The following is an 11,269-nucleotide window of genomic DNA, read 5'->3' as shown; positions in this document are numbered from 1 at the left end:
ATCTAGGTATGATCATGTATATAGGCATCACATCCGAGACAAGTAGACCGACTCCTGCCTCCATCTACTACTATTACTCCACACATCGACCGCTATCCAGCATGCATCTAGAGTATTAAGTTCATAAGAACAGAGTAACGCTTTAAGCAAGATGACATGATGTAGAGGGATAAACTCATGCAATATGATATAAACCCCATCTTGTTATCCTCGATGGCAACAATACAATACGTGCCTTGCTGCCCCTACTGTCACTGGGAAAGGACACCGCAAGATTGAACCCAAAGCTAAGCACTTCTCCCATTGCAAGAAAGATCAATCTAGTAGGCCAAACCAAACTGATAATTCGAAGAGACTTGCAAAGATAACCAATCATACATAAAAGAATTCAGAAGATTCAAATATTGTTCATAGATAAACTTGATCATAAACCCACAATTCATCGGTCTCAACAAACACACAGCAAAAGAAGATTACATCGAATAGATCTCCACGAGAGAGGGGGAGAACATTGTATTGAGATCCAAAAAGAGAGAAGAAGCCATCTAGCTACTAACTATGGACCCGAAGGTCTGAGGTAAACTACTCACACTTCATCGGAGAGGCTGTGGTGTTGATGTAGAAGCCCTCCGTGATGGATGCCCCCTCCGGCGGAGCTCCAAAACAGGCCCCAAGATGGGATCTCATGGATACAGAAGGTTGCGGCGGTGGAATTAGGTTTTTGGCTCCGTATCTGATCGTTTGGGGGTACGTAGGTATATATAGGAGGAAGGAGTACGTCGGTGGAGCAACGTGGGGCCCACGAGGGTGGAGGGCGCGCCCAGGGGGGTAGGCGTGCCCCCCTACCTCGTGGCTTCCTGCTTGATTTCTTGACGTAGGGTCCAAGTCCTCTGGATCATGTTCGTTCCGAAAATCACGTTCCCGAAGGTTTCATTCCGTTTGGACTCCGTTTGATATTCTTTTTCTGCGAAACTCTGAAATAGGCAAAAAACAACAATTCTGGGCCGGGCCTCCGGTTAGTAGGTTAGTCCCGAAAATAATATAAAAGTGGATAATAAAGCCCAATAATGTCTAAAACAGAAGATAATATAGCATGGAGCAATCAAAAATTATAGATACGTTGGAGACGTATCACCCCCCTCCTGATTTTTTCTAGGTTAAAATGACCTATATACCAAAAGATGGGCACAACCCACCAGGGCGAGCGTGGGGGCCCTGGCGTGCCCAGGTGGGTTGTGCCCACCTGGTGGGCCCCCTCTGGTAGTTATCGGCTCCAGTAATTCTTAAATATTCCATAAAATTTCTCTGTGAAGCTTCAACTTATTTGGAGATGTGCAGAATAGGTAACTCAGACGGGCTTTTTTTAGATCCAGAAGTCCAGCTGTCGGTATTCTCCCTCTTTGCGTAAACCTTGCATATTATGAGAGAAACGGCATTAGAAATACTCCAAAAAGCATTATTATTTATAAAAACATTTTAAATAACACTAGGAAATTATGATGCAAAATGGACGTATCACCCCTACATTAATGATATGCGGTTGCCGAGGAACCTACTCCAGCCCCAGCCATAGACGCAGTCATCCTCCCCCGGCCCCTTTATCCTCTTCGCACCATGCCCGCCATGGCCTCCTCGTGCTCCAAAGCCCTCTGGGACACCCTCTCCTCGAAACAGAAGAATGATGTCTACTACACAACCTTTTTCTTGTAGATGTTGTTGGGCCTCCAAGTGCAGAGGTTTGTTGGACAGTAGCAAATTTCCCACAAGTGGATGACCTAAGGTTTATCAATCCGTGGGAGGCGTAGGATGAAGATGGTCTCTCTCAAGCAACCCTGCAACCAAATAACAAAGAGTCTCTTGTATCCCCAACACACCCAATACAATGGTAAATTGTATAGGTGCACTAGTTCGGCGAAGAGATGGTGATACAAGTGCAATATGGATGGTAGATATAGGTTTTTGTAATATGAAAATATAAAAACAGCAAGGTAACTAATGATAAAAGTGAGCACAAACGGTATTGCACTGCTTCGAAACAAGGCCTAGGTTCACACTTTCACTAGTGCAAGTTCTCTCAACAATAATAACATAATTGAATCATATAACTATCCCTCAACGTGCAATAAAGAGTCACTCCAAAGTCACTAATAGCGGAGAACAAACGAAGAGATTATTGTAGGGTACGAAACCACCTCAAAGTTATCCTTTCTGATCGATCTATTCAAGAGTCCGTAGTAAAATAACACGAAGCTATTCTTTCCGTTCGATCTATCCTAGAGTTCGTACTAGAATAACACCTTAAGACACAATTAAACCAAAACCCTAATGTCACCTAGATACTCCAATGTCACCTCAAGTATCCGTGGGTATGATTATACGATATGCATCACACAATCTCAAATTCATCTATTCACAACACAAAGAATTTCAAAGAGTGCTCCAAAGTTTCTATCGGAGAGTCAAGACGAAAACGTGTGCCAACCCCTATGCATAAGTTCACAAGGTCACTGAACCCGCAAGTTGATCACCAAAACATACATCAAGTAGATCACGTGAATATCCCATTGTCACCACAGATAAGCACATGCAAGACATACATCAAGTGTTCTCAAATCCTTAAAGACTCAATCCGATAAGATAACTTCAAAGGGAAAACTCAATCCATTACAAGAGAGTAGAGGGGGAGAAACATCATAAGATCCAACTATAATAGCAAAGCTCGCGATACATCAAGATCATGCCAAATCAAGAACACGAGAGAGAGAGAGAGAGAGAGAGAGATCAAACACATAGCTACTGGTACATACCCTCAGCCCTGACGGTGAACTACTCCCTCCTCGTCATGGAGAGTGCCGGGATGATGAAGATGGCCACCGGTGATGGATCCCCCCTCCGGCAGGGTGCCGGAACAGGGTCCCGATTGGTTTTTGGTGGCTACAGAGGCTTGCGGCGGCGGAACTCCCGATCTAGGTTATTTTCTGGAGGTTTGGGGATATATAAGAGGTGTTGGCGTCGGGAACAAGTCAGGGGGGTTCACGAGGCGGCCATGAGGTAGGGGGCGCGCCCAGGGGGGTAGGGCGCGCCCTCCACCCTCGTGGTGGCCTCGGGACTCTTCTGGTCCATCTCCGATGCTCCATGGGCTTCTTATGGTCCAAAACTAATCTCCGTAAATTTTCAGGTCAATTGGACTCCGTTTGATATTCCTTTTCTGCGATACTCAAAAACAAGGAAAAAACAGAAACTGGCACTGGGCTCTAGGTTAATAGGTTAGTCCCAAAAATCATATAAAATAGCATATAAATGCATATTAAACATCCAAGATGGATAATATAATAGCATGAATACTTCACAAATTATAGATACGTTGGAGACGTATCAAAGAACGAGATGGCTGCCATTGTTGTCGGCTGGCAGACCGGCAGACGGAGGCCAACGATGCCCAAATGAAGGAGGAGTCAGCGCCACCCTCCTCATCGTTGCTTGACGGCCTCACCATCTGCGAGGCCCATACGCACTACACGGATATGCCGCGGGAGGAGCAGGAGGCCAAGTTCCGACAGGCGCAGGTCGACCAGGCCTACAACCTCGGCCTCCTCGAGGAGCACCGACGCGCGGAGGAGCAACTCATGCCGGCACGACCATCATGTCGGACGTGGACGTGGCGGAGTAGGAGGTGCCGGTCGACTTCGGCCGCTACCCCCATGAAATCCGTCGTGACCGCTGGCGGTACCGCCAACGTCAGACGGAGTTAGAAGCCGCCTACAGGGAGTTCTTTGAGGCGGCGGATGAGGTGTGGGGCAAGATCGACGAGGAGGAGAAGACTAAGCATAACTAGTGGTGGGAAGGGGTTGTTGCCTTCCCACCCACCCGGGTTCAAGGCATGATACTTGCAATTTGGGTTTGTTGTACCGATTATACTGTAGGGGCTCCCTTATCACCAGCTCCGCCCCGGCCGTGTCCCGCCACCACCACGAAGTCGGCACATTTGTGGGTGCCGCCGGCAGTGAAGAAGAGTAGTGCATGGTAGGTCGTCGTCACTCGGGTCCAAGAGGGCCATTGCTCCTCCCCTCCCGTTGAAGCCAAGCTTGGTAGGCTGAACTTCGTCGGCCGATTAGCCGCTTGGCGGCAACATGGAGGCGGACAGTTTCACCTTCCAGGGCTCCGTAGGCGGGGCTGTAGAGCGCCGATGCAGAACTGGAGAAGGCGAAGGCAAGAGTCGGAGCTTCAGTTCTCAGGGCTAATGCGCGAACACGGAGAACAGGCGCCGTCGATCATCTAGATTAGGTTAAGAGTAGGGTTTCAAATGTAATGAATTTTGGCCTGTTTATACGAAATCCGCCGTGTTTTGAATTTCATCCGTTTAATTTAAACAATGGTTAAAATGTATGCGGCTAATATTGGATGGTCGGCTCTTCATCTGTGTGTATGGATGGATGCCGAAGCAAAATTACGTGTCAGCCTTGAAGATGGGCCAACGTAACAAGCTAAGATGTCGTAGCGTAACCCATACGTGCAGCTTCTTCTTAGTTGGGGCACCGTCCAATTAATCGAGTTCGGCGCGCCCAATTAATACGGCGATGGCCCAGCGAATGGCAAGCAAGCTGTGCTGGAGTAGTATTACTTGTCAGCTCGGAGCGACGATGTGGCCTTTCGCCGAGTTTCTACGATACCCTGTGGAACACTGCCATCGTGTCGGTTGTCCATGGCGTTTTTTGGCAGCCAACTGGGCTCCTCCCTGGCGCGCCGCGCTTCAGAGAAGAAAAAAACGTTTTAAAAACCGTCGAGAAATATCCCCACTACTCCGTCCTCCGTTCGGAATTATTTGTCGTAGAAATGGATGTATCTAGACGTATTTTAGTTTTAGATACATCCATTTTCAAAATAAGTAATTTCGAACGGAGTAGTACCAGGCGGTAAATAAAATTATTACTATAAAGTGCGCCAAAAGCCACCTGCCTCCGGCGATCTCATATCTCGCTCCACCGCGGCAGGCAGCCCTCCTCTGACACCGCTGTTGCTGCTGCTGTTGGGTTGGTGGCTGCCGCAGTAAATTATCGGCGAGGTCCGGCCGGCCCTATAAATCCCGGCGTAGCGGCCGCAGACTAGGCCAGTCCACTCTGCTTCTGCCAGCCAGTTGTGTTCCTCGTGCTCTGCCCTGCCCCAAGAACCAGAACCAGAACCAGAGAGGAGAGGAGAGATGCTGCTGCACGGGCTGGTGGACCGGCTGACGGGGAAGAACAAGCAGGCGTGGAAGGAGGGCAAGATCCGGGGCACGGCCGTGCTGGTCAAGAGCGACGTCCTCAACCTCGGCGACTTCCACGCCTCCCTCCTCGACGGCGTCCACGACATCCTCGGCACGGACGACGGCGTCATCTTCCACCTCGTCAGCGCCACCGCCCCGGACCCCCGTAAGCTTTCTTTCCCCTTCGTTTCTCCCCTTTCTCCCTCCCTCGCCCTGCATCCGCCGCGTAACCGCTGGCTCTCGTCGTACGCGCCTGCGTTTCAGTTTCCCTCTTGGCGTTTTCGCAACAATCTCTGTTGATTTCCGGCCTTTTTTGTCTGCGAATCCCGTATCCATTTAGTTCAGAAACAATCTGCATCGATTTGGTTTCTTCTTTGCGAATCATGTAAGTATCGATTAAGTTGAGAAACAATCTGCGTTGGTTTCAGTCCAAAAAAAAAGGGAAATGAAAACAAAAGCAGTTTTCAACTTTTGATCATGTTCATCTTGTCGTGGACCCATGGATCGATGCTCCTAGCTAGATTGGCGTGGCCGCCAGGGTTTAGCATCAATGCTGTGGCCTCCGGAGGGACCGGGACCGACCGAGGACAGCGGCCAGCGGGGAGACTAGTCAATGTCCGCCACGCGACTCCACCCACGTGTCCGGCGTCCCCCCTCCCAAAATCCAAGATCGCCACCTCAGTCTCCGAGAAATGAGACCCGAAAATGATTGATCGATGTTTTTCGATACTATCCTCTGATGATGATGGTGGTGGTGGTGATTCATGTCAATCTCTGATGAGAAATAAGACCCGAAAATAATTGATTGATGTTTCTTGATAGTATTTCTGATGATGATATTCCGGCGTGCGTGCGGTTGCAGAGAATCCGAGGCGGGGCAAGGTGGGGAGGCCGGCGCACCTGGAGGAGATGGTGGTGACGATGAAGTCCAAGGCGGCGGGGGAGTCGGTGTTCAAGGTCACCTTCGAGTGGGACGACTCGCAGGGCATCCCCGGCGCCGTCCTCGTCCGCAACACCTACCGCTCCGAATACCTGCTCAAGACGCTCACCCTCCAGGGCGTCCCCGGCAAGGGCACCGTCGTCTTCGTCGCCAACTCCTGGATCTACCCCAACGTCGACCGCGTCTTCTTCGCCAACGACGTGAGCTCCTTCTTCCTCCCTTCCTCTTCCTCTTCCTTCCTTCCGCTCGCCGCCGCCGCCGACGACGACACCACAATCAATCAATCAATCAACCCACCGGAGGAAAATTATTAACTCTCGTTTTGCACGCATTTCATCTTCTTTTTAAAAACATTGTGTCTTTTTCTGAGTGTGGTCATGAACCTTGGATTGGAATTGGAATTGGATCTTAGCCGATTCTTTTGCATTATTAAGAAAATCTGCTGCATGGATTAGGTGGTAGCAGTATATCATATTAGTACTTGCTATCACTTGTGCCACCTACTATAGGAGATGCTAACGATAGATATGTTGCCAAGAACAAATGCCAAAATTGCTGTCAAAAACAGAACAAAAGAACAGTCAATCAAAAAGAAGAGATGCCAAATCGACTAGCAGTAGTTGAGCTGGCGCAGACAAGGAATTTACTACTGCATGCTGTCATCCGGTAGATTAGCTGTCGAGTTGCTGTTGCTAGGTCTTGGTCGTTCAGTCAAGTCAACGGCTGCCCTTTGCTGCTCTCAAATAGTAAATTAGTAATGCCTTGTCAGAATTTCCAACGCCACATAAAAATGTCTTGCGGTATGAATCCTGGGACTGGTCTTCTTCAGAGTATCCACATCATACCCCACCTAGCTTCACCTGGCATGAAAAATAAGCTCTGATTACTAATCCCCATTTTGGCTGGGGACTTGCATTTTGCTATGGTCATCCATTCAAAACGACCCAACGAATCTATCTTATGCGACCTGAATAGTTTGACAGCAAGTTGCACGCCCATGCAGATGCATATGCATCCCTACTGACTGAACTCATCTTAAGAGCTTTTTGTACAAAGATAATGGACTGGTCGTACAAGTTACCAGTATAATAACGATTATGAAACAACAAGTTGCAGGTGTCATCAGTTTGCTACCTACTCTATTTTAATAGGCTTTTGTTCTGGACAAGAATCACGCATCCCCGGGCATATCCGAATCTCTCAGATCCACAACCAATTGTTAGATCGTATATATAGCAAGTTGAAGACTTTTCTACTCCTATAATTGTTTATCACCAAGAAGAAAATAGCTGTTTTTAACTGTTCCCCTGATGATCAGAGGATTAGGAGACAGAAATATCAACTTGTTTTCAGAAATACTCCTCCATCACAAGCAAGCAAACTGAATTAGTATCTGTTTCTCACACGTTAATTTGTAGTAGTCCTGTTTTAAATCCCGGAGCACCTGCCTGCCTGGGTTTGGGGGACTGAGTAGTCCTGCTTCTCACAGGTTTCGTTTTGCTTATCTGTCGCCTCATTTTCTCGCTATTTTTTTCAGACCTATCTGCCCAGCAAAATGCCTGCACTTTTGGTGCAATACAGGCAAGATGAACTCAACAATCTCCGAGGTGACAGCACAACTGGAAAGTACGAGGAGTGGGACCGTGTGTACCGCTATGACTACTACAACGACCTCGGTGAGCCGGACAAGGGCCATCCGCGCCCAGTTCTCGGCGGCACCCAAGAACTCCCCTATCCCCGTCGTTGCAGAACTGGCCGACCCCCAACAAAAACAGGTGAGTCCAGTGCAGTCTATATGTTTGTTATTTTTCACATGTTCACAACCATGTCACCTTGCAATCGGACTCATATTGGGGATTTGATCTTTTCGCCAGACCCTAGATCAGAGAGCAGAATTCCTCAGTACAAGATACAGGAGGCCCTGAACATCTATGTCCCGCGTGATGAGCGCTTTGGGCACCTCAAGCTGTCTGACTTCCTTGGGTACTCTCTCAAGGCCATCACCGAGGCCATTCTTCCGGTAATCAGGACCTATGTTGACACTACGCCCAAGGAGTTTGATTCGTTTCAAGACATCTATGATCTCTATGATGGTCTTCTGAAAGTGCCCGATAACCAACATCTAAAGGAGCTCAAGAAGAAAATCCCCCTTCAGTTTATTAAAAGCCTTTTACCGGTTGCTGGCGACGACCTCCTGAATCTGCCCCTTCCACATGTTATCAGATCAAGTAATCAGCTGTGTGCATGGCTTGCTTAATACGGTCGTCCCTTGTTTTACCCTTTTTATTTTTGTTATATAACTTATTTTCTTAAATGTCAGATGATTATGCTTGGAGGTCAGATGAGGAGTTTGCGCGGGAGATGCTCGCAGGCGTGAACCCGGTTTGCATCAAACGTCTGACGGTTAGCACCTATGCCATTAAAAGAAGAAGAAAAGAATAAACCATCTCCTCATAATCTAGTGAGAATTAATCATCATTTGTTTTCTATTTGATGACCACAGGAGTTCCCTGTAAAAAGCACCCTGGATCCCAGTGCGTACGGGGACCAGTCAAGCACTATCACCGAAGATCAAATTCAGCAGAACCTGGAAGATGGCCTCACAGTGAAACAGGTATGTTGATTCATTGAGCTATTTTGTGGTGAAAAGGGAAATCTCATTGAGGTGCAAATTGCTAGGGAACAAGTACAGTACTGAATAATCTAGTACTGTAAGATTGATTGTCCTAACAACCATGTATTGTGCAGGCAATGGAGAAGAACAGGCTCTTCATTCTAGATCACCATGATAACTTCATGCCATTCCTTGACCGCATCAACAAGTTGGAAGGCAACTACATCTATGCTTCAAGGACCCTGCTGTTCCTGAAGGCCGATGGCACGCTGAAGCCCTTGGCCATCGAGCTGAGCCTGCCGCACCCTGACGGAATACAGCACGGCGCGAAGAGCACGGTGTACCTTCCGGCTGATATTGACTCTGGTGTTGATGGCCAGATCTGGCAGCTTGCCAAGGCTTACGCCTCGGTCGATGACTCCGCATGGCATCAGCTTATCAGCCACTGGTATGCATTGCAACATCAGTATATATACCCCTGCTTCATGTTATAGGTTCTACTAGGCAGAGAACAAGTGCCACCATTGTACCAACGCGCTGAGCTGAGCTTTTTGATTGTTTTCTTAGGCTGAACACGCACGCGGTGATCGAGCCGTTCGTGATTGCGACGAACCGGCAACTCAGTGTGGTGCACCCGGTGCACAAGCTGCTGAGCCCGCATTACCGCGACACGTTGAACATCAATGCCCTGGCGCGGACCACTCTCATCAATGCCGGTGGTGTTTTTGAGATGACCGTCTTCCCGGAGAAATATGCGCTTGAGATGTCTTCCGTCGTCTACAAGAACTGGAAGCTCACCGAGCAGGGCCTCCCCGACGATCTCGTCAAGAGGTAATAAAAAGAGAAGGTTGATGCAAGCTCGGAATGTGGAAGAAATGGTTGACTAAAGATGATTTTTGCTTGTTTGTGCACGCAGAGGCATGGCTGTGCCGGATTCATCGAGCCCATACGGTGTCCGGCTGCTGATCAAGGACTACCCGTACGCGGTGGACGGGCTGGTGATCTGGTGGGCGATCGAGCGGTGGGTGAACGAGTACCTGGCCATCTACTACCCCAACGACGGCGTGCTCCGGGCCGACAAGGAGCTGGAGGAGTGGTGGAAGGAGGTGCGCGAGGTTGGGCACGGTGACCTCAAGGATGCCGACTGGTGGCCCAAGATGGTGACCGTGCAGGAGCTGGCCAAGACGTGCACCACCATCATCTGGGTGGCGTCGGCGCTCCACGCGGCGGTCAACTTCGGGCAGTACCCGTACGCTGGGTACCTCCCGAACCGGCCGACGGTGAGCCGTCGGAAGATGCCGGAGGAGGGCGAAGAGGAGTACAAGCAGCTGCAGAAGGGCGGGAAGGAGGCTGACAAGGTGTTCATCCACACCATCACCAGCCAGTTCCAGACCATCCTGGGCATCACGCTCATCGAGATCCTGTCGAAGCACTCCTCCGACGAGGTGTACCTCGGGCAGCGCGACACGCCGGAGTGGACGTCGGACGCCAAGGCCCTGGAGGCGTTCAAGAGGTTCGGCACCCGGCTGATGGAGATCGAGAAGCGGATCCTGGACATGAACAAGGACCCGGCGCTCAAGAACCGGAACGGGCCGGTGAAGATGCCCTACATGCTGCTGTACCCCAACACGTCGGACGCCGGCGGCGAGAAAGGGCTCGGGCTCACCGCCATGGGCATCCCCAACAGCGTCTCCATCTGATCGTGCGTGATCTTTCTTCAGTACTCCTAGATTGGTTGGTTCGTGTCTCGCAGGGTGTATTGTGTTCCTTTAATCCTTTTCATTCGCTTTTGGGTGATTGCGGTAATTAGTTGTTGTCAGGGATTAGTGGATGATGGGAAATGATGATCGTAGATGATGTTCATAGTGAGAGGACAATGAGGCATGAATAAGCAGTCGTGTGTGCATTCTTTTTATCTCACAGAAATTTCTCTTCTTTCTACTGTCTCCATCCATTTTCTTTATCATAAAAATTAGAGTTGGCAGTGATGGTGGTGAGTTAATATTCATACCAACAAGCCATTGCCGCAACCATTTTTATGATGGGAAAAATTGTACTCAGATATAAATATTACAATCCGGACATGAAGTTTTCCAATAAATAGTTTAAATTTGAATTCAACTTATTTGGACACATTTTTTTGTTCTCCCCTCGAAGCGCCCATAAATATTGAGTTAGTATATGGTATGACTGATAAAGAGTAAACACATTTAGTGAAAATAATATAGCTGAAACAGTTGGAGATGCAAGATAAGTACTAGTGAAACATGTTGTCAATTACATGGTTCTCGGTTGCACCCTTGTCAATTGTATCTGCAACTGCATTGAGAAGAAAGATAGAGTTAAGATACGTGGTACAATAGAACCACAACGGAGCTGAAAACCATTCACTCTCGTCGCAAAAAACTAACACTCGACCTTTATAGGATAAACATGCACTTATTAGGAAGACGCATAGTATATAATCTACTCC

The 11,269-nt window shown here is 48.6% G+C and overlaps 1 protein-coding gene across 1 annotated transcript; it reads left to right on the top strand.

The window, feature by feature from the left end:
- The first annotated feature begins 4,740 nt into the window (after positions 1-4,740).
- Positions 4,741-10,722, top strand: LOC109781225 (probable linoleate 9S-lipoxygenase 4). Its single transcript, XM_020339825.4, has 9 exons — positions 4,741-5,408; positions 6,105-6,382; positions 7,720-7,957; positions 8,057-8,410; positions 8,503-8,585; positions 8,686-8,796; positions 8,931-9,244; positions 9,364-9,627; positions 9,713-10,722. Exons 1-9 carry the CDS (start codon positions 5,198-5,200, stop codon positions 10,494-10,496), a joined length of 2,637 nt encoding a protein of 878 aa, XP_020195414.1. The 5' UTR covers positions 4,741-5,197; the 3' UTR covers positions 10,497-10,722.
- Positions 10,723-11,269: the final 547 nt, after the last annotated feature.

Source organism: Aegilops tauschii, chromosome 4 (assembly GCF_002575655.3).
Source record: "Aegilops tauschii subsp. strangulata cultivar AL8/78 chromosome 4, Aet v6.0, whole genome shotgun sequence".
In the NCBI taxonomy this organism is placed as follows: domain Eukaryota; kingdom Viridiplantae; phylum Streptophyta; class Magnoliopsida; order Poales; family Poaceae; genus Aegilops; species Aegilops tauschii.
Note: the sequence above shows the minus strand (reverse complement) of the source record. Positions and strands in the feature narration are given on the sequence as shown.

What these genes read in the sequence shown, in the direction of transcription:
- LOC109781225 (XM_020339825.4), top strand. Translation starts at nt 5,198, where the DNA reads ATGCTGCTGCACGGGCTGGTGGACCGGCTGACGGGGAAGAACAAGCAG. An exon ending in CCGACCCCCAACAAAAACAG is followed by an intron (nt 7,958 to 8,056) that starts GTGAGTCCAGTG and finishes TCTTTTCGCCAG; the next exon opens with ACCCTAGATCAGAGAGCAGA. An exon ending in ATGGCCTCACAGTGAAACAG is followed by an intron (nt 8,797 to 8,930) that starts GTATGTTGATTC and finishes TGTATTGTGCAG; the next exon opens with GCAATGGAGAAGAACAGGCT.